Raw genomic sequence first — 24,095 nt, forward strand, 5'->3', positions numbered from 1 at the left:
TAGGTCTGTGTCTTTATTCCTGTCTTAAGCATTCTTTTTTTTTTTTTTTGAATATTCATTTATTTTTAATGACTTATTAGAACAAATACCTATAGATATCATTATATATATGATATATAAATTAATTATACAATATATCATGTATTAATTATTAAAACATACTCTGGTAAATATTATATATTCAATATGAAACAGGAGGAAAGGGGGCAGGGCACAACCTTTAAAAGAATTACATAGCCCGAGGACACAACATAAACTGATTAGAACAAAATAGGTCCAAGATGGTGGACGAGTCTACTTCCACTAGACCTTGAGCCTCAGTATACACTCATTGTAACACATCAGCAAGCTAAGCGACACACCCACAGGTGCCACGACAGTTCCAAGGATGACCATAAAGGTCAAAAAGTGGGCGGTGGCTCAATTCCTAGAAATCCCCACCCCTTCCCCAAAATAGCTGGAATACTCCTCCCTCTCATCAGCGTATGAAATTACTCACCCCTATAAAACTAACAACCCCATACCCTGGTGCTGCCCTCGCCTTCTTTTTTTTTTTTTTTTATTTTTTTTTTATAGGTATACCTGGATTTAATTCTCACTTCTACCGCTTGGTAGCTGGATAGCCTTAGGCAAGTTTCATACCTCCCTGAAATTCACTTAATTCAGTCTGTAAAATGGCATAATAACTTATTATAGCATCCTTTTAGGAATTTTAAATCAGTTCTTGAAATAAAAGTACACAATATATAGACAAGTATGGATTCCTCAATAGATGTTTGACCTTTCATTTCTCCAGTATCCCACCCGCATCAAATAAAGAAAAATACTTTTTAAAATTTACGAATATTTCATTGTTGTAAAGTTAAAGCCATAAAAATAATCAAATGGCCTACTATCATACCGTTAGAAGAAAAAAAAAAAAAAAGGTGTTCATGAGAGTTCCATATTAGAATACAAGTTTTCCTTAGGCACCTGTTTATGTATGCTATTCTGCTCTTTACAATAAATAATTAAATTTAAAAGACTTAATTCCTCACTTTTAAGACCTTATTAGTTTACAAATTACATATTGACCTATGCTAAATTTTATACCGACCCATGCTAATGAATTCAGTACAGAAAACAAAAAACACTGCACTCAAGCAAACTACATATATATATATATATATATATATATATATATATATATATAACTTATATGAGAATTGCTACTCCAGCTTTCTTTTGGTTTCCATTTGCATGAAATACCTTTTTCCATCCCCTTACTTTCAGTCTGTATGTGTCTCTAGGTCTGAAGTGGGTCTCTTGTAGACAGCAAATATATGGGTCTTGTTTTTGTATCCATTCAGCCAATCTGTGTCTTTTGGTGGGAGCATTTAGTCCATTTACATTTAAGGTAATTATCGATATGTGTGTTCCCATTCCCATTTTCTTAATTGTTTGGGGTTTGTTATTGTAGGTCTTTTCCTTCTTTTGTGTTTCTTGCCTAGAGAAGTTCCTTTAGCAGTTGTTGTAGAGCTGGTTTGGTGGTGCTGAACTCTCTCAGCTTTTGCTTGTCTGTAAAGGTTTTAATTTCTCCATCAAATCTGAATGAGATCCTTGCTGGGTAGAGTAATCTTGGTTGCAGGTTTTTCTCCTTCAACACTTTCAATATGTCCTGCCACTCCCTTCTGGCTTGCTGTTTTATGTTTTAAAACACAATTTTAAATTACAAAAATAATGTATGATTACTTCAGAAAAAGAATAGAGATAAAGCACAAGAGAAAAAAATTAAATCATCTAAATCCCATCACATAAAGATGCATACAGTTATCTTTCTTTTTAGTAGCTGCCTAATAGTTCACCTGGGTTTTCCCTTTTTTTCTCTCTTTTTCTATTATTAACTTTACAATAATAACAAAACTCTGCACATGCATCTTTGTGCACACATTCTATCCTTTCCTCAGGATAAGTTCCCTGAAGTGAGATCACTGTGCCAAAGAGCATATATTTCAGGGGGCCTTCTAACTCGCGCTGTAAATTGCTCTCCTGAAAGGTTGTACATTCCCATCAATAGAGGATGTAAATGTCCATATCCCTATTTCCCACCAACCCTGCGTGTTCCTTTATCAGTGCTGTAATCTTTCCTAAGTGTTTTAACCTTGAGGAACAAATCCAGGGTGTTGAGGATGGGAGGCAGTTAAGACAAACAAGAAATGTCCAAAGTGTTCTTTAGTAACTCCTTTCCAGTCCCTTCTATAATATTTTTCCAATTTGAAACTCTGGCCTGGCTGGTTCCATCCTCAGCCACCCCAATTTTCCCCACCTGCCCCTCTTGCACTCTTTCCTCTCCAGTGAGTACATTTCTTTGAGGTGAAGGACATCACTTTATATGTCAAGGTTTGAACAGCAATATCACCCAGTAACAGCATCACTGTGACATGCCCAAGGATTCTGAAATTTCAGAACCAAGCGTTTTAGAATGTTTAATACAGCCTCCCACGTTGATCTGCCAGCCCTGGAAACAAAGCCACATTGACGCTAGTTAAGACACACACGCAGAGGCCAAGAGCCGGTTGTACATTCCTACACCTCCTCCTCTGATTCTTTCTCCCTCGTCCCTGGGCCCATCCCCGCTAAATAATCCTCCACTAGCTGGACACTGAAATGCCTTTGTTTGCTTTATTCTAAAAGGGTACCACTCTGAGGCTACATTCTCACGGTCCATTCTTTGCTTTCCATTCCTCATTTGTTCCAAGCGTGAGGATCACACCCATTTTCTCGCTACAACTTTCACCCCTAGTTCAGGACATTTGACAGCTTTGCACAATGGCTAACGTTTCTCTTGTAATTTCTGGGTCTTCTTCTTCCTCATCAAGGGGTCTGGTAGAAGCCAGCCTTGTTTATTTTATGTATGCAATCCCCTTCTCCTTCAAGATTGGCACAGAGATCGACAGGAAGAGTATGCTCTACCGGGGTTAAATAAATACAGAACCGCGTACTGCGTGCTCACCCACGTTACTCAATTTATGTAAGTTCCTCTTGCTGGCGGTGCCCCACTCAGCGAGGGTAATGAAAGAAAACGCACGGAAAATTTGCACTGGGACATATCCACACTCAACAACCTTTGCCCTGGGAACTCAGCATTTCGATACCTGGCTTATAACGCCCCTGAGACTGAAACTGCGACGGGTGAGGAGGGGGTGTGGTGAGGCCTTTGTAACGGGCAGGGACGGGTGAGCCTAGTTCTGCCTCCCCCTTTGACCAAATCTCCTGCAACACAGAAATGCGCAAACTACTACATTCTCACCTAGAGATGGAAAATCATTGTTTTCTGGGTTTCGCCTTCTACCATCTCAAATCAACTGCGCCAAAATCTTCCCAGTTAACCGGGACCTGGCATACACGTACTCTTATTTTTACTTAAGAGGATGATTAACTGCCCCATTTTTACCAAAAAACACACAAAGCGACACAGTCCTAACTGCAACCCTCAGACAAAATCACTTACTAAACATCTGCAGGGCAAAAGGAAAGAGAGAGGAGGAGACACTGGAGAGGCAACTTCGGGAGCGCAGAAGATACCGCGTCGAGGCTGCGGCTCCGCGCCGCTCTCCCGCCCCCAGGCTTGGGCGCCCCCTTCCTTCCCCTTCCCCTCTCCTCCCCACCGCCGCCCGGCGGGCGCTCCCCTTGTGGCCCCGCCCGAGGCCCCGCCCCGCAGCCGACGTCAGTTGTTATGTCTCGGTTTGGGCCGTGGCCGCCGAGGATCCTCTAGTCCGGAGGCGACGGCAGCGGCCTCGCGCGGGGGAGGGGTCGTCGGGGACGGCGGCCGGAACCCGCGCCGCCCATCCGAGCGGGGCGAGCGCTGCGTGACCAGGAGGCAGCCAGAGAGCCGCCCCGGGGAGACGTCTCGGGCCTATTTTTGCGTTTTTTCTCCGGGACCGTCGCCTCGCGCGCCCCATTTCCCTCTGCAGAGACTGCGACGCCCCCTCCTGGGCCGGGCCGCGGTGCCCGCCAGCCTGAAAGGCGCCGCCCGCCGGCCTGAGCGAACCTGCACTCGCCGCCGCCGCCGTTCCCCGCCGCGCTTCTCGTGGAGCCTTCGCGGCTGGCGGGGCCTGGAGCCTGGGCGTCGGGCGCGGCGCTGCAGCGGCCGGTCCTCCCCGCGCTGGGCCCCGGGCCTGGCCCCGCCGAGCACCGCACCCTCCTGACTGCCGCCGCGGGAGCCCGGCCTCAGCCCGGCCGACTCCAACAGCCTCCCGGGACCGCCGCCCCTCTGGCCCCAGCCTGCAGCCCGGCCCCCTCTTCCTTTGTGAATCTGAATGATTTTTTTGGCCTCCCCCCTCCTCCGTTGAGATTACGGTGCTAGAAGGCCGACCCCGCCACATCCCAGTGCCCCCCGCCGGCGGAATCGGCCCTCATCTTGTTCTTACCCGCGGGGTCTCCCCGCGCCTCTCTCCTTTCGGGGTTTAATGGGTGGACTTTTAAATTTTTTCCCCCTTTATTTTTCTCGCCTCTTGACTGGAAGGCCCCGCGCGAGGCTCTGCGCCTCTGCCCCTCCTGGTCTGTTCCTCACCCCCGCACAGTCCACCTGCCTCCCGCCGGGGATGGCCCGGCAGTGACGGCGGCGGGCGCCGTACCCCACGCCAGGCTGGTGCCCTCGCCCACACTCCCCCAGTCTCCCCTCCTCTCCTCCGTGTTCTGAGCACTCTGAAAAGAGCGAAGACGCAGGGGAAGATGTGGCTGAAGCTTTTTTTCTTGCTCCTCTATTTTCTGGTCCTGTTCGTCCTGGCCAGGTTTTTTGAGGCCATTGTGTGGTACGAAACTGGCATCTTTGCCACCCAGCTGGTGGATCCGGTGGCGCTGAGCTTCAAGAAGCTGAAGACCATTCTGGAGTGCCGGGGACTGGGGTACTCGGGGTTGCCCGAGAAGAAGGATGTCCGGGAACTGGTGGAAAAGTCAGGCGAGTATCGGCTCCCCGAGGGTCCCCTCCACTCGGAGGAGGGGACGACCCGTACTTCCTCGTACCTGGTGGTCCCCCAGAATGAGGCGGTACCTGGAAGGGTTAAGCAGACTACTTCCAGAGCTGCCCGGGTTTCCTTTGTCCAGGTTTTCTACCAAAAAAAAAGTAAATCCCAGTTTTTGGAAGGGGCCTGGGCTGGAATTATTTGTAGGGGTGTTGGTGTGTCTTCCTAAGGTTATTTTAAAATAACAGTTTAAAGTGCAGCTTCTTAGTGTTGTTTACTAAATTGAGTGTTTTTCTCAAATTTCGGAAATGTCACCCAGTTACAAACAAATTGGAAAGCATTATTTGTCAGTTGAAATTCATAAGTATACAAGAAAAACCCCAAAACGTTCTCTGTAGATAGCAGCATTTGTCACCCTAGTAATAACAAGTTACCCGGAGGGGAAAAACATCATTGGAATACTTAATATCAAAGAGGCATTTAGGCCTAGGATTTAAATTTTATTTTGTTTTATATTTTATTTTTTCTTCCAGATTTATTGAGATATAGTTGACTTGCAGCACTGTACAAGTTTAAGGTGTACAGCATGATGATTTGATTTACGTACATCATGAAATGGTTATCACAGGAAGTTTAGTGGACATCCATCACGTCATATAGATACAAAATTAAATAGAAAAAAATTTTTCTAAGATTTAAATTTTAAATAATGAGTTTAAATATAGAGAAAGTGTACAGGGCACAGTATTAGCTTTTCATACTTTAAATTTGGTGAAAATAAGGTGAATATTTTTTGTGAATGCCTATCTTGTTTGTTTCGAAAGAGTTTATATTTCTGTAAGGATTTTTTTTTGAATTCTTATATCCTGGGTGTAAACTACTTTTTCCCTTCTGTGCCACAGGGGCTGCATCCGCTTAAATGGGTTGAGACATATTGATAGAATTGAGCTAAGAGACATTTAACATCTTAAAGAATGCATTTTCAATAACTGTTGGTTTTGGGGTAGGATTGGGTGAGAAATGGGCTTAATTTTTTTCACCCCTGGACAAAATATATCTTGGTGTAGATACACTTCCTGGAAGGGGAACGTACTGTAATTTGAGAAGGGCATTCTGGGTTGCTGTAGGAAGCAATTGAAACTGATAGTTGTCTTTTTTTGTTGTTTCAAGTGTATCTGTCAGCTGTGTCTTTTACAAGACAATTTTTTTTTCCTTATTTAGTATCTTATAGCCATGTAGTATGATAGACAAGAATCCTAACTCCAGAGGACTTGAGCACTCAGGTATTTGCAGATTAAGGTTAAGATCACTACTGGGATAGAGGAGGGAACACTCTCTGTAAAAGTGATGCATTTTTCTTTAGAGAAAACATAAAATTGTGTGTTATTTGCATAAAATTATGCCTCTTGTTTACTGACTGGTTTATGGTGACTTTTATTACTACCATGGCTGGCATGTAGGGTAGGGGGAATAAAGTAAAGTAGAAGATCTCTAATAAATAAACTTTCTAGGTTTAGAAGTGAAAAGTACCTTAACTGCCCAAGCCAAATCATTTTTCATGGTAAAGTAATTTGATACCACATTTTTTTTCTTGAGACTTTTATTTAGTGTTGCCTTCCTCTGGGCCTAAAAATACTTGTAACTTTGAGTGTACAAGGAGTGCACATAATATTTAAAGAATACACACAGCTCACAAAAATATGACTCAGATCACACATTTTATAGCAGAGAAGTCTTGGTATAGCAATTTAACTTAATAATTTAAATATTTGTTGTGGATGGTTTTGCTGCTGTCGTGATACAATGCTTGTTTTTGCATTGTTAACATTTAAGACAAAAGTTAAAATAATTTGACGTGTTTTTCTTTACTTTTTATTTGATGATACAAAGTGTAAATTTACACTGTAAGTTTGTGTATGAATATGGAATTTGTTCTTATAGGTAATCTTTTGTATCTAACCTCCAAGTCATGTAAGCCCTGTTGCTATGTTACGCAGGTGGTGATAGCAAATTTTGTAAACCCATTTCTAATTCTTGTCAGTCAGAAGTATATATTGGGCTTCCCTGGTGGCGCAGTGGTTGAGAGTCCGCCTGCCGATGCAGGGGACACGGGCTCGTGCCCCGGTCCGGGAGGATCCCACGTGCCGCGGAGTGGCTGGGCCCGTGAGCCATGGCCGCTGAGCCTGCGCGTCCGGAGCCTGTGCTCCGCAGCGGGAGGGGCCACAACAGTGAGAGGCCCGCATACCGCAAAAAAAAAAGAAGTATATAAATCATACTGTTTAAAAATTATTTGATGCCTGGACAAAAGCTGAATAATATTGTGATGGCTTTTGTGGCTGGCATAAATTCAGTAATTTCCTAATAAATTATGTGATGATGCCACTAGAATATAAACTCCATCAGGAGATGGATTTTTATCTGTTTTGTTCACTTTTGCCTGACACATAGAAGGTTCTTCTTACATATTTACTAAATGTATGAATCTTAAATAGGTGTATTCAGGTTCTACTCTTCTGTAGAGTGCAATGAAAGTACAGTGACATAATTTTTTAACAGTATAAAATAGAATTTATCATTGAAGTTGGGAACATGAGATTTTTGCAATCTTATTAGTGTTATTTTTTCTTTTCTTCAGGTGACCTGATGGAAGGTGAGCTTTATTCTGCACTCAAAGAAGAAGAAGCGTCTGAATCTGTTTCTAGTACCAATTTCAGTGGTGAAATGCACTTCTATGAGCTTGTAGAAGACACAAAAGATGGCATCTGGCTGGTTCAGGTATTAGAAACAGTGATAGAAGTGAAATTATTTTTACCAAAATAGTAGTCACCAGCTGGTGACACTTCTGTGTACTTGTGTCATGTTGCTTAGACATAACTCACTTCTCATAGGGAGGCTCCACTGTCCCCTGAAAGAGGTTTTGCAGACCAACAAAAATGAAAATTAATTAAAGAGTGGGGGAAGGGAAGTGTCGGGAAAAGAGGGTTGACTGTTTTGTTAAGAATCAGCAGAAGCAAATCCATTTTAGTTGTTGGATCTGCATTATAAAGTAAGAAACACATATATATTCCTTTTATTTAGTGATTTGTACTGTTTCTCTCAGCTTTTGTTAACTCCAGTTTTTAATTCAGTTTTTAATTCATCATTTTTGTTTCTAAAGAAAGAACTATAGCCAACTTTGCGCCTATAGAGGAAGAACTATTGTGGGGAATGGTGGGGGAACTTATTACTTTGCTCATGAAATTGATGAGATTATAATTTTAAACCCTAGCTCTTATGCTATCAAAACTGTAGATTTAATTAGCATATTAGAATTTGAGAGCTATGAAGGGCCTTAAAAATCATCTTTTGTTCTTCCCAAAGTGTGGTTTATGTGCCACTCATGGTAAATGAGTGGACACACATTATCATTTGTGTATTTTTATGTAAATTAGAAAAATCAATATTATATTGAACATGGAATTTCATAAATTTGCTTAGGGAAAGTCTAAAGTTATTTAAATTTTTTAAAATATAAGTTCACTTAAAGTAACATATTAAGTAAATTAACAACATGAATTCAGCTAAAATTATGATTATTGAACCAGAATCAAATCCCAGACCCCCTCATTTCTTGTCCAGTGTTCTTGTTATTTCACATTGGGGTTGGCAAAGTTTGATTCAGGACATAAAAAACAAAATAATTGCTGCTTCATATTTCTTCCTGAGAACAATGACCGCAGAATAGGGTAGAAAAAGCTATTGAGTCCAGACACCTTATTTGCAGATCTGGTCCTGTCACTGATTTGCAATATGATTGTGGATAGATAGATTTTCTGTAGCACATGGCCTCAAATAAATACATATACACCTAAAGAAGATAGAATAGTACTATAGTCCACTGGGCTAACGGGTTGACATTTGGGAATTCTTCAGGTGATTGCATTGGATATCCATGACCTTTCCTTTACTTGCAACCTTCCTATTGTGTTTGACCTTTTACCCACCAGATAATCTAATTCCGCATTTTTTAAGTCTAACAAACAGAGAAACTGGGAGGAGGGTATGGGTATTGTCTATACATTATCCATCAAATTCTACTTTATTTGTGTGTTAAATTATTGGTATTGAAAAAATAAACTGTAGCATCTTTAAAGCCTTAATTTATAAATAGTTATTCTATTTCTTTTCCCAGATATTTATTTCTGATAGTTTGATCGAGGAAGACTTAATGGTTTTGGTAACTTCAGTTTTATTCCTGAGATTGAACTGAATAGCCAGTCCCACTGCCCTGTGTCCTATATCTCATGTTTGTCCACACATTGAACGGTCCCATAGAGATGAATGGTAAAGATGCTGAACACCTTCCAAAGTTGGAAAAAGCTGTGTCAAAAGTCTGGAAATTCTTTTGGTATATAGAGTGCTGCCTATAGACTACGAACACACTCTGCTTCACTAATTAGCATTATAGTCTTGGCTTATAAATGATCTACTGTTTTTCTATGTCATATTAAAGGTAAGCATGGATTAAACTCCCTTAAGAAGTTATAAAATTCATACAGTTTATTCAGCAGTTAATTGTACACCAGGCTCTGGAGATATACCAAGAGCATACAACAGGCTAAGTCCTTGCTCTTTCAGGCAGCTCACATTCCAGTTGGGAGAGGGAGGCACTAACTAAATAAATATTTAATATAACATTAGTTAGTGGAAAGTGCTAAGAAGAAAAATAAGCAGGGTAAGGAGACAAGAGAGTGGCAAAGAATTCCCTGATAAGGTGATACTTGAATGAAGAGAAGAACAAGTAACGAATGGTAGTGAATGTAAACATTATAAATTCTAATCACGGAATTATTTTTCTCTGAAAATGTTTTTTTAAACTTCATAGGCATCAATAGTGAATGGTGCAGTAAGACACAATTTTTCCAGTGACCTTCAAGATTTGCACTGATCACCACTGTCTGGCTTGTGTTCCCTCGGGCCAGTGGCTTACATCTGTCAAATGGCTGGCTTAGGTTGGAAGAACAGTCTCTGGCAGGGCAACTGAGAAGATTGAGATCGAAACCTCAGTCACAGTGCCTTCAGCACTCTGAACTCGCTAGCTAAGCTAATCAGCACAGACACTTTGGTTTAAGCTCCTAAGAGAGGGCCATGTTGTTTTGTTTCTTAATTGAAAATATCTTCTCAAAACAGAAGAGAAATACTCTCAGTTGCTTGTCATTCTTTCAGCTCAGATTATATTTATCTCATTTCTTGTGAAGGATAACATTCAAGAATTCAGTTTTGTTTTTTTTAGATGTTGGGGTAGGAGTTTATTAATTTATTTTATTTATTTTTGCTGTGTTGGGTCTTCGTTTCTGTGCAAGGGCTTTCTCTAGTTGTGGCAAGCGGGGGCCACTCTTCATCGCGGTGCGCGGGCCTCTCACTGTCATGGCCTCTCTTGTTGCGGAGCACAGGCTCCAGACGCGCAGGCTCAGTAATTGTGGCCCACGGGCCCAGTTGCTCTGCGGCATGTGGGATTCTCCCAGACCAGGGCCGAACCTGTGTCCCCTGCATTAGCAGGCAGATTCTCAACCACTGTGCCACCAGGGAAGCCCAAGAATTCAGTTTTTAACAGTTTGAATTATCATTCTTTTCTATTTGTTTTAAAAGAAGCTGACTCATTTCAGTTTGCTCTATCATTGTCATTTTTTTTAATCTGTGAGGATGCATAGATCCCAAACAATTCAATCTTCTTCATATTGCATTTATTTTAGGTATCCTGGATAAGAAATATTTAAGCACATCAAAGTTCTTTCCTCTTTTTCTCCCAGGTTTCCAATATCATTTTCTTACTCAGATGAATTATACTCTCAGATGAATACCTAACTCTCAGGTAGCATATAACTGATAATTAGCACTTTAGACTTTATATGTCATTGAAAGGATGTCTAGATTTACTGATTTGGGGAAAATGTGACTTTAATAAATGGGTATATGACTTAGCTATTCCATCACTTGGTCAGTTCATTATTTTTCTGGAATGGGTTGGTAATAATAAAAGATAATCCAGGTTGATTTCTTTTTTGGTGATGCTGCATGTGGAATGACACTACAAAAGGAAACATGAATTTCTATAATTTAATTAATTCATCCTATATCCCTTATGATTTCTATCTTCTCGGTAATTCATGAGTTTATTTTCTGAATAATACATGTTAATGGCTTCATATCTTTCTCCTAACTGTTTTAAGATGTATTACTGCCCATGAATTATCCTTACATTAAAGCAGAGTGTTAGCACACTTCTTTTCATGTGAAGCTTTTTCATGTCTCTCCTGTATTCTCTGTAATATGAGGTGGAAAGAACTAATTTTAGTTTCTAAGGCAGCAACACATATGGGACATCTTTAGCAACAATACGCTGTGTAATCCATGAAAGAACCAAGTCATCTTTTTTCTATCACTTCTTTCTAACATTCTAAGTTTTCCTGCTTTGTTCCTAACCTGACCTCATATCTTTCATTAGCTCTTTATTTCCAGTTTTGTGGATTCTTTGATTCTGCTGCCTACCAATCTTTTTAGCCTCACAAATAGAAGTTACTTTTCTTTCAAAAGATTCTTGGTCAGGCCTTTTTTTTTTTTTTTTTTTGGCTGTGTTGGGTCTTCGTTGCTGCACGCAGGCTTTCTGTAATTGTGGTGAGCAGGGGCTACTCTTCGCTGCGGTGCGTGGGCTTCTCATTGTGGTGGCTTCTCTTGTTGTGGAGCATGGGCTCTAGGCGCGAGGGCTTCAGTGGTTGCAGCACGCGGGCTCAGTAGTTGCGGCACACAGGCCTTAGATCGCAGGCTCGGTAGTTATGGTGCATGGGGTTTAGTTGCTCCACAGCATGTGAGATCTTCCCGGACCAGGAATCGAACCCGTGTCCCCTGCATTGGCAGGTGGATTCTTAACCATTGTGCCATCAGGGAAGTCCCAGTAGATAGGCTTTTGAAATGGAAAAGTTAGTGTACGTTGTGGATTTTATGGATTTATCCTTATCTTAACATTTCTATTTCTACATTTTGACTTTTGTTCAAAGAAGTTCAAAGAGGGACTGTGCTATCTGTTCTCTGCTGGCTTTGTCACATTATAAGGAATTTAACATCAGTGGAATTGAGGTAGCAGTGAAAAGCATCATATGATTTAAAGTAAAGCTTTAGGTCAATATTTACTGAAGTATTATGTTAATACAGTTCCTGTTTGGCTGAAAAGAGTTACTAGCTGTTTTAAAACTTGTTTATTTTTTACTCCTAGACAGTAGTTTTGTTCAGGGAGGTTCTAAGTTATTTATTCCTCTCTTGACACTATGCTAAAGGTGAAATACTTGGCAAGCCATCTTATCCTTTATTTTGTATTGGTGAAGAGCTTTTATTTGTGTTTACTCAAAGAAAGCTAGTGAGGCTACCAAAGAAATAATTAAATGCTGTTGAATTTTGTTTTTGTCAATTACTCATCTTCACTTTTAATGATTTTATAAAATTTGCATATATATATTTAGGTTGGTCTATGATTTTTTTTTTTTTGGCCATGCCATGCAGCATGCAGGATCTTAGTTCCCCGACTGGGGATCGAACCCATGCCCCCTGCAGTGGAATCGCAGAGTCTTAACCACTGGACCTCTGGGGAAGTCCCTGTGGTCTATGATTTTGAAAGTAGAAACTCGCTGTTCTAATGAAATATTGAGAGATGCAGAAAAATATTTTAGCTCTACACTCCTTTTATATGGAGTTATGTTATTTAATTTAGCCTCCATATTGTTGTATGGGGATTAACAATATTAAAAGGGAAATGACAGATGTTCTGATTAGTAATAAAACCCACCTCTAAAAAATAGGCGAAAGTGTGTGGGTTTTTTCTTATACCAGTGTAACACATGTGGAAGGGAGTAAGCAATAACCTGAGGCCCAGTTTTTCTTTGTAAGTTTAACTGGACTACATGAGACTGACATCAGAAAATATGGCAACTTAGCCTCTCACACTGTCCAACTCAGTTCCTTCCAGTGCTGTGCTGGAGCCAGCTCAAACTGCTTCATGAAGGGCGATTGTTAACATCCCTTTCCAACTCCACAGTTAGAGATGTCACGTTGGTAACTTGAAATCAGCCATGTGGGAGTATTTACACCAAGGAAATAAGTAAATGGTAGAAATCAGAGCTTCTGTTTTCTTCTAGACAGCTAGTTGTTAAACATTTACCAGCAAACCACTGGTTTCATCCATTCATCCAACCATCCAACAAATATTTATTGAAATCTAATGTGTGCCAGCTGAACCTGTGATAAGGGCAAAAAAGACGAATAACCTACAGTCTGTGCCGTAAGACAGCTCACAGCTTGGTTTACTAAAATGTGTGGGCCAGTAAAAACTCTTAGCATAGATTACCTTTTCAAGCTAAGTTAGATGGTCCGTGATGGTGCTACCATCTTGAGAGATCCTAAAGAGCTATTAGACAATAAAGTAGAAACCAGGAAAATTAGTACTAGGAAAAACCTAGGAGTTTTTTTTTCTGAAAAAAGTGTATTTTTAAATACACTGAACTGGAAGTCTTTGTGTGTGACTGGGGTCAAGAACATTGATGTGCAGTTGCATAGCCAGGTACTAGTTATGCTAATGTTTGTCAGAAAACATCCCAGATGACAGGTTGCTGGGGAAGGGACTTTCATTATAACAGAAATCGGAAACTTGGAGCCTTTAGAGAACCTATATAATCAGAAGTAAGAGAATGAGTTACTAAACCATAAAAAGCTGAAATAGTTTAATTCAACATAAATATTTAATAAGTGCCCACCTGACTTAGGCACCATGCTAGCTGCAGGGAAAACAATGGTGAGCAAGTGTAGGGTTGCTGGTTAGAGAGGCAGATACCCTGGGAAGGAGGATGGAAAGATTGCTTCACTGCTAGCCTATGTTGCCAGGTCCGTTCCAGACTTGAGACTTGGAACTCAGGCTGTACTTTCATCTAGTTTTTTCTAGTCTCTGAAAATATTCCCCACAGAGAATGCAACATCCTTCGTGAACTGCAGAGGAATATGTTTCCCGTTTCACCACCGGAGTGAATGCCATTCAGAATCACTGTGCATGCTTTTGGATGTGAGCTATAACTTGGAAACTGTTACTGATGTGACACAGTAGTAATAGGCTTAGAGTATTTTGTTGTGCCATGTGACAAGCCAGATGAGTTATTTTGTTAAAACATTTTTAGTGGTTTAATTTGGCCTCCATGAAATTTAATTTATGCTAAACCTTCAGTTGAATAATATAACTATATAGGACATTGGATAAAGCAATTTCTAATTGCGTAAATATAACTAAAGAGTCAAATAAAATGCTTTCATGCACTGCCTAAGGGGTTTTTCATTTTTGTGTGGTTCTCTTAGTCAGGAATCATTAAACTCTTCAAAGCAGATGTTGGAATAGCTTGCTGAATAAATAAGGCCCTGTGGTTAAACATTGTCATGTACCTGCCTCAGAGATATTCACCACCTCTCTTCACACACTTTTGTTGTCTGTCCTATAACCAGGGGTGCCTGGAACAACCCCCTCATTCCTACTTCCTTTCCTAGCATTGGATGACTGTGCAGTGATCAGGATCTTAACTGAAAGATGCCCCTAGACGAGGGCCAAATCCTATATTGATTAAAGCAACCGCTCGATTACCCCCTTGACACAGTGTCATTATGAATACAGACCTGAAGTGTTTGGGTTATTTGCAGCGTTGATCAGGAAATAGGAGTGAAAGGGGAGTTATTTTAAAAAACAGGGCAAAGACCAGGGAGTATAGCGATATGATTTTACAGAGATTTCTTAATCCTTCTGAGTAATCTGAAAAATAAGTTCAAGATTTCTTTGGTTACTTGATGGAAGAAAGAACTACCATATTGACTCTTCAGTGGTAGGAAAAGAAAAACAGAAGAGAAGAGAAAAGCCTGCCTTGCTTCATCTCCCTTATTCTTCAGATAAAATTTATAAAGTACTTTTAGACAATGGAAAAATGTGGAAGCTAGGAACTTACTGGGTAATGTAACTTGTGTGAACCTCCTCAGAAAGCACTTTCACCTGCTAAGACCATGTCCTCAAATTGCTCTCCTCCTGGTTACCTCAACCATCTGAGCATTTTAATAACATGTGCCTCCCTCATTAAGGCCATTTATTTTCACTTAAAAGTACTATCAGAACCATTTGTTCAATGTCTAAATTGTATATTTGTGTATGTATTTATTAAGCCTCAAAGTTATCTTACAAAGTGTTACATACCTATGTGTGTCTCTGTAGGTATAAGGATGATAGTATCAATGATATATGGCAAAGGTTATCGGGCAGTAATCTGTTGGCACATAAAGTGAACTTTAAGTCACTTGTCACCACCATGCACTTTCTCTCCTCCTGCTGCCCTTGAAATTTGTTAGACTTCCCAGCGGAGAGACCAGAGATGAGGTATTTGCACCAACTCTTGCCTCTCCCAGGCACTCATTGCACACACTTACCTGGGATTTCACTTCCTGGAGGCTTTGTGAATGTGAAAATGGCCCTTCCTTCTAGAGAGTTTAGAGGCCCCCAGAGTACTGTGCTGTAATTTTGAATTAAATAGTATCAGTAATATAGCATTCATGAAAATAAACTTGGCCTGTATACCCTGGGCTTAAAATAAATCAAACAGATGGGTTCATGAAGACATAGGACACTTTTGGATTTCCTTTAATTTCCCATTTATTTTTGTTTTTAATATATACTTTTTGTTTGTTTTTTACTGGTATCTCTATTCATTAAAATCAGGAAGATAAGGAATAAAGGGAAAAGGTATTAACAATTAGAAAGTCTGAGAAAAGTCATTGCATATTTTGAAGGTTAATCTACATTAAAAAATTTTTTATTTCTTCCCCCAATCCTAATTGTTTGAAAGCTATTTGCAAATTTGAAGTTAGAAGTTCAAGAATGTAGAATTTATTAATGGTAATTTTTTAATATGTTAGAACCTTTCGTGATTGTTAAGAAAAATGCCATAGTAGTAGTATATTGTTTTAGTCAAGCAGAGTTTAATAGAAAACATGTGTTTGACTCTTGGCTCCATAATTACACTTTTAAAAAAGTGAGATTTGAACTCGTTGAACCCACATGTGGTAATTTTTAGTAAGCTTTATTTGGGTTATTTAAAATTTTCTTTTCAGAGCAGAGAAATGACTCCAAGGGCCATTTTCTTCCTGGGTAAGTTAATTCTAGAGGATAAGCCACATGGAGGAGAATGTGGCTAGCTTTTTAATATGGTTTTGACTCCCCCTCTGCATAACTGCCACAGAGTGTGAGAGTTTAATGTACTGTATTCAGTGTTTTAAATCTTTTCCGGTTGGACAGTTGCTCCTTTTACAAGAATTGCAGTGATAATATGATGACGTAGTAAACAAGACCTAGGAACAGAGTATGTTTTTCAAAAAAAGTAAAGTTATAGATGTAAATGGTTGGTTTGACTCCATTTTAGGTGATTAAAGTATCTGTTTTTCTTTTGGGGGGAATAGGTTATAGCAAATGACAGAAGTCCTTTGGTGGGTAAAATCCACTGGGAGAAAATGGTGAAAAAGGTGTCAAGATTTGGAATACGTACAGGCACGTTTAACTGTTCCAGTGACCCCAGGTAAGTTGATTGGGCAATTCTTAGAATTTGAGTTGTGACCAGAATTTTTTTAATGTGATAAAGACAGTGGTATTAGAAGCCTGTTGAAACTGAAAGTTCATTAGCGTGTTTAGCACGTTGTTAGCTACACAGGTATCTGATTAATAGTTTTTGATAACTGGCCGTTACTTACTTTCTCTCTGAGCTCTCTTTCTGTCTGGTTCTTCTATGTTGTTTCTAACGGGGGTGACTCTTTAGAGTATGTCTTCGGTCTTTTTTGTTTCAATTTTACTTCCCAAAGAGACTTCAGTACATTGATGGCTTTAGGTGACACCTTTGTGCTGATCTAAATCTCCTTTCATAATTCGGACCTCTCGTTTGCATTTTGACACTCGTTTCCATTTGCCATACGAGTACCCCAGATAGACTCTGTTCCCTAAACCTGGTATTCAAATTCATATTCATCTTTTTTTTTAGTAAACCATGTGCCCTTTCTGCCTTTTCTTTTTCTGTCCTTTACTATTTTTTTTTCCATTTTCTCAGACAAAAATCTTTGCAGGCATTTTTGTTTTTCTTTTTGTCATCATCTCCAGTATTTAGTCTGTCACATTATTTCTTGTTTCATTATTCCATTGTTTCTTCTTTGAAATGCGTTTTATTTCAATTTCTAGTTCCTCCAAGTTATGACTTGAATTCATTCGTTCATTTAATTATCCATTCAGTAAACATTTAATAAAAGATTAGTTGGACTTCCCTGGTGGCACAGTGGTTAAGAATCCGCCTGCCAGTGCAGGGGACCACAGGTTCGGGCCCTGGTCCAGGAAGATCCCACATGCCACGGAGCAACTAAGCCCGTGTGCCACAACTACTGAGCCCACGTGCCACAACTACGGAAGCCCGTGCACCTAGAGCCCGTGCTTCACAACAAGAGAAGCCACTGCAGTGAGAAGCCCGCACACCACAATGAGTAGCCCCAGCTCAATGCAACTAGAGGAAGCCTGCGTGCAAAGACCCAACACAGCCAAATATAAATAAATAAATTTAAAAGAAAAAGATTAGCACGTACAGCATGTTCTGTTCAGTGCTGAGGACGGGGCATATGATACGTATGGAGAAGCCCCCACGTTAGGTAGTTTCTGATGTAGGTAGATACGCCTGGCTTACCTATGTCCGTTATATGTGGTCACAATGGGAGACCCATTCACTGTAGAAAACCCTCCTCCACCACTGCTTCACCTCAGATTCTCCTGCCCTTCTCCTTCAGGCTTACGTTTGCTTCGATTTTCCTCACTGTTCTTGTTTTGCTCACTTGTAGTGTAGGCTGAGATGTGTGGTAGGAGGACTTCTTAAACATTGGGGATAAGAAGGGAACTTGTGTCTCCTGACTCACATTTCGTCTCCTCATTTACCCACAAAGCTCCCATTTTCATCTTCAGCACAGAACCTTGATCATATTCTAATGCCCTTGGTTGAAATGTCCAAGATAGCGTAAGTGTTCATTTTCTTATGAAAAGGAAATCATTCTTATTTCTGTCTTGTGTTTACCAAAGACAGTGGCATTTGGTCCTATTCCATCATTCCCATATGGTCTAAGTGAAAGATCTTTTTCTCTCCCACTGGTGATTGCAATACCAGAATAAATGATAGTTCTGATGTTTTGATTTTTTTTTCAGATAATGCCAAAATTCAGTATTAACATCACCAATTCATTGAAAAATATTCAGAACTTTTTTTTTTAATGAATAAACTAAATAATACCTTTTAAACACTAACTTATAAATATATTAGAAAATATCAAGTAAGTACAAAAATATAAAGGTCAAACACATTTCAGTCTAACGTAAGTTCTTAAATAACAATAGAGAATTCAAAACGAAACTAAGCATGACATAAAGTGAAGATGATCTATTCAGCATGAAAAACTGAAGGAAATAGTAGAATTGATTTTTAATGTGATTTTATAAAGCAAAATGCATCAGAAGTGTCATAATTGAGTCCAGTGGACTTTAGCACAAATTTTTCTAGCTTTTCTTTTGAAAAGCCCTTTTTGATTCTATACCAGCTGAGGAACAGTGAAGAGATACATATAATCTACCTCCAAGTTTTCTCTAAATCCTTCATCTTCGTCTTCAGATAATCCCACCTCTTATTTATGATGGAAGAGACCTTTTTTGAGCAACTTTTTGCCTTTTTGTTGACTGCAGCTATAATTTTTTGTTATTAAACAAGCACTTTTACGTCATCTTCCTTAGTTTCATCACAAAGATGAAGATCTTGATGCAGAGTTACTTATATCAGTTTCAGTACTGTCATGTTGGTTTCCTTTGATTTGGAAAGTCTTCCAACTAGAGTAAGAACTATTCTTGTCATAGATGCTGTGCTTAGTCAGGGTCATTTTTTTTCTTTTAATGAGGATTATGGAGATGCAGAAGAACAAAATAGGGAGATAATAGAAAAGCGTGTTTAGAATGTCAATGCAGGGTGTAACTGGGCAGAGAATAGTGTTATTCAGCAAGCAAGCATTTTAATATGTTGAATAATTCAGTCATCAACTTGATCTCAGATTTTTAAAAACAGCAAAACTCTGTACTCTGCTGCCTGTGTTGCTTTCTTTGACTGAAGTTCCTTCTCTTGGGTGGCCTCCAGGACAGCCTCCTCTGATGTGCTGGCCCCATTGTATCGTAGTATTTTCCTGACCTGTTTTGCTCCCCTTAAGAACCTTCAGGACCTCCACTCTGTACAGTATCTGACTCTGTCCATGGCAGCAGTTTTCATTTCTTTCCCACACAGCCATCTTGCCTGGCCCCAGTTCCTCTAATTCCCCAACCCAGTGATCTATCTCAGGGGCCTTTACCCTGTCAGGTCTATTCTCTACTCTTTCTCTCCCCCCACCTTTGGAGAAAGAAGGACGTGGCGTGGGATATGTATCGGGAGGTTGGAGAGGCGGGGCAGAGATAGTAAAGAGTGGGATGGCACTGGAATTACAGGCGCTGAGTGGTACCTGGGCCAGGGGGGCTTATGGTGGAAGAATCAGGGATGCGCGCCCGTGGGCCGAGCAGGGAAGACAGTAAAGGGAAGCTTGGCGAGCAGGACAGGAAGGCCAAGGGGACCAATGACCTTGTCTGAAGAAACAGCATTTTATGAACAGAATACCAAGGTTTCTTTTTAAATGTAGTATGTTATCAGAAGCTGGAGTGCCAAAACTCACTAGCTATGTTTTTTTTTTTTAATCATTTTTGGTCTTCAAATTCTCTAAGAGATCTCAAAAGGTTTACTTTAAGAACTAGAGAATATTTTCGTGGTGTCATCATTGAACTTATTCAGACCTTTAAAAAGGTTTTTTAAATTGGCAGTAAAAAGTTTTTATATTGATATGAGCATTAGTCTTTTCTGTCTAACAGTGGGGTTTTAAAATTAATATGGTGTACTTTATTTGTGTGTTGGATTTCAAGTCTGGAAAACATGATTTAATTTGAAAGATATATGATGACATACAAAATTTTATTGTCCTGGGTACTCTTAAATTCTTGTGAAATGATAAACCTTAAAACTGTCCCTTAGTTCTGAACTGAAAAGAAAGTACATAGTACATTTGTTTTCTTCCATGAAGAAATGTATGCACTAAGATAAGACTTGGCTTGTTTTACACAGTAAAATTTTCTGTCTGAAAGACTGTCATTTAATTTATGACACAAATCAGAAGCCAAATATTCTCTGAGGTGGTTATACAAAGATGAACAGAATGACCGAGAGTAGAAATGTGTCATCCCAAGTATCCTATGCAATTAAAAAAGTAAAGCTAGTTAGATATTTAAGATGTGAATAAGGCACTATCTATATGTAGTTGACTTGTTGTTTTGGGGGGAGGGTGGTGGAAATGGCATTCATGTCAGTGAACTATTATTTTGCATTGGACAAATACAGTTACAGAATAGAAGATACTTTATTTTGTCGGAGTATATAATTCTTAACCCGTTTCAATTAAAGCAATATTGACATTAATGGTATCTATCTTGTTAAGGAAGTAAATCAACTCAGCAAGAAGCTGAGTCGTAGTCTTTGATCCTGAGTCACCCAGATAGTTTCCCAGAGTCGTTACTAACCTTGTCTTGTGACATAACATGTTGTCTTCACTTATCTTAAATTATATCACGAAATTCCTGAGGTAAAAATTAATTGTACTATCATCATAAAACCATGTGCCACATACGTCAAGACTTCTATCTTAATCTGATCATATAAATGTATAATATGCTTATTTAATTTAATAAAATATAATCCATACTTTAAAGTAAAGCATAACATTTATGATTTTTTCCCCTTTTGCAGTATGCGGGCCTCCCCCCCCCCCCCCGCTGCAGATAACATTTGTGATTTTTACATCAGTATTCTGAATAGCAAAATTAAAAATTAAACATTTATTACCATCCACTTACAAATCTGTAGTGAACAAAATGTATCCACATGGTAGATTTTCTTTTTTCCAACTTTACTGAGGTAAATTTATATATTGTAAAACTCCACATGGTAGGTTTTTAGAAAAAAACTTTTTTGTTTTTAAAGGAAATTGTTTCTCTGATTATCTCTCCAAATACCCCTCTTCATGGTCCTCATTAAAGAGATGAGAGAGTACAGAAAAATATAGGACTTGCTCTTTTCTAGGTGAGCCTTCGTGCAGATTACTTTATGACAGTGCTTGTGTGTCAGGCATTGTGGTGGGTGCTTGGGTTAATAAGTGGGTACAGCATGGCTCCTACCCTCAGGAGCTTGGCATTCAAGTCAGGGACTCAGCATATAAGATAATCTGTTTCCTTCTCTCTTCTTTGCCCACCTGAATCTAACCATCCTTCGAGAGCTAGTTCAATTCCCAAACTTTTCATGAAATCTGCACCAGCCCAAACTCCCAATGATACTCCCTTTTTTTGAACTTCCTTTACATTATTTAGTAATAGAATATATACAGTTTTATACTTTTGTCTCCTTAATAGGATTTTAAATTCTTTGTGAACAGGAATTATTTTCCTATTATCTTTAGGATCTTATTAGCACATAATGCATTAGTAGTTTCATAGTAGATGCTGGAAGTACTTGCCAATTCTCTTGACTCTAAGGCTTTTCAAGCTACACTTTTCTTTAAAAAAAAAAAAGAAAGAAAAGAAACATAGAGATACAAACGAAAAATATGATAAAAAGAGAGCTTGCTTTTCCTCTTATACAACTGCCAGGTATTGGTACTACTTTTGACTGTTTACAGGTAATTTGTTTTTGGGGAGAGGGTATCTTTCAAGTGCTAAGGAAATGTGTCAGGGAAAAGACAAACTGTTTGCACAACAGTGAAGATAAGCAAGCTAGCTCATTTAGCGGCCTAGCTATTTACTTACAGTCTCCTCTCTTATAGATACTGCAGGAGAAGAGGCTGGGTACGATCCACACTCATTATGTCTGTTCCACAAACAAGTACTTCTAAAGGGAAAGTCATGCTTAAAGAATACAGTGGGCGCAAGATTGAAGTAGAGCACATTTTTAAGTGGATAACTGCTCATGCAGCTTCACGGATCAAAACCATTTATAATGCTGAACGTTTGAAAGAAGAATGGAATAAAAGTGATCAATACTGGGTAAAAATATACCTATTTGCAAACCTTGACCAACCCCCAGCTTTCTTCTCTGCACTAAGCATAAAGTTTACTGGAAGAGTTGAGTTTATTTTTGTAAATGTGGAGAATTGGGACAACAAGAGTTATATGACAGATATTGGTGTATATAACATGCCATCATACATACTTAGAACTCCTGAAGGAATTTACAGGTATGGAAACAACACAGGCGAATTTATATCCCTTCAGGCCATGGATTCATTTTTGCGCTCAGTACAACCTGAAGTAAATGATTTGTTTGTTTTGAGCTTGGTTCTAGTTAATCTTATGGCTTGGATGGACTTATTTATCACACAAGGAGCTACCATAAAACGATTTGTGGTTCTCATAAGCACTTTAGGGACATATAATTCTCTATTAATTATTTCCTGGCTACCTGTGTTGGGCTTTTTACAGCTCCCTTACTTAGATAGCTTTTATGAGTATAGCTTAAAATTGTTGAGATATTCCAATACAACCACGCTGGCCTCATGGGTCAGGGCAGACTGGATGTTTTATTCTTCACACCCAGCCTTGTTTCTTAGTACATACCTTGGACATGGTTTACTAGTCGATTACTTTGAAAAGAAGAGACGGCGCAACAACAACAATGATGAAGTCAATGCCAATAACTTAGAGTGGTTATCAAGTCTGTGGGACTGGTACACCAGCTACCTCTTCCACCCGATTGCTTCTTTTCAGAACTTCCCTGTAGAATCTGATTGGGACGAAGACCCCGACTTGTTCTTGGAGCGATTAGCTTTCCCTGACCTTTGGCTTCACCCTCTGATACCAACTGATTATATAAAAAACTTGCCAGTGTGGCGATTTAAATGCCTTGGAGTCCAGTCTGAAGAGGAAATGTTGGAAGGTCCTCAAGATATTGAAAATGACTCAGACAGTGAGAGCACAGACACTTTTAGCAGCGAGAAGGAAGTATTTGAAGATAAACGAAACGTAGTTCACAATTCTCCAGGAAGAGCAAGTCACTGTGATCTTGAGGCTTGTTCATGTGCCAATAAATATTGTCAGACCCGCCCTTATGCAAGGAAGGGGCGGTCATATGGATCATATAGCACTAACGAAGACATGGAACCTGACTGGTTAACTTGGCCTGCTGATATGCTGCACTGTACTGAATGTGTTGTTTGCCTAGAGAATTTTGAAAATGGATGTTTGCTAATGGGGTTGCCCTGTGGTCACGTGTTCCATCAGAATTGCATTGTGATGTGGTTGGCTGGGGGCCGACACTGTTGCCCTGTTTGCCGGTGGCCTTCTTACAAAAAAAAGCAGCCATATGCACACCACCAGCCCTTGTCAAATGATGTCCCATCTTAACCACGTGCAATTTGTCCTTTATAAGCTTTGCGTATCCTACAGCTTGCCTTTTTAATGTTAGTCACCAAGTTTTTGTGGTTTGACGTTTAATTTAATGTTAGTGCAGTGACAGGAAATATACATTTTGCTAACGTTGATGACAATTATTTGGTTGCCTTGTGTGTCAATATGAATGCATACTTAAATGTAAAAATTTTTATTTGCAACATTGGAAATTCAGAAGTTAATGTCTTTTTGTAAGCACAAAAGAAGTATGATAGAAATTTATCCTAGCAAGACTTTACAAGGTAGGATCAAATTCTAATGGAATTGAGGGAGTTTCTAAATGTTTCCTCCCTTTTTACAATCTGTGTCCAGCCCCTCTTGGTTAAATAATGTATGCTCTGAGACATGAAATTAAAACAGACCTATGAAATAAATTATTTTAAAACCAGAAGATTACAGCTTTTTTAAAATTGTTTTTGATAAGGTGGCTGAGTGCTATAAGTGTTTTGCTGGTTTGTTAATTTCACAGGTAAGTCAAATATGATTCTTGACTCGTGGGGGTAAAAACAAGACAAATTACGTTGCTGACACTAGCC

At 39.5% G+C, this 24,095-nt stretch overlaps 1 protein-coding gene across 5 annotated transcripts in view; it reads left to right on the forward strand.

Moving 5' to 3' along the window:
• Positions 1-24,095, forward strand: part of RNF103 (ring finger protein 103) — a 105,751-nt gene that overhangs the window by 75,793 nt on the left and 5,863 nt on the right. For 2 of the 5 annotated variants that reach the window (XM_049695884.1, XM_033431340.2), the window contains exons 1-3: positions 4,714-4,939; positions 7,579-7,718; positions 16,446-16,561. In XM_049695884.1, coding sequence (XP_049551841.1) covers positions 4,714-4,939; positions 7,579-7,718; positions 16,446-16,561 — 482 coding nt within the window. Of the gene's footprint in view, positions 1-4,713; positions 4,940-7,578; positions 7,719-16,445; positions 16,562-21,938; positions 23,951-24,095 lie in introns of those variants that run through there. The other 3 variants (XM_004271587.4, XM_049695883.1, XM_049695885.1) reach the window with 3 other exon arrangements.

The sequence above is a fragment of the Orcinus orca genome, chromosome 13, assembly GCF_937001465.1.
Source record: "Orcinus orca chromosome 13, mOrcOrc1.1, whole genome shotgun sequence".
Taxonomy (NCBI): domain Eukaryota; kingdom Metazoa; phylum Chordata; class Mammalia; order Artiodactyla; family Delphinidae; genus Orcinus; species Orcinus orca.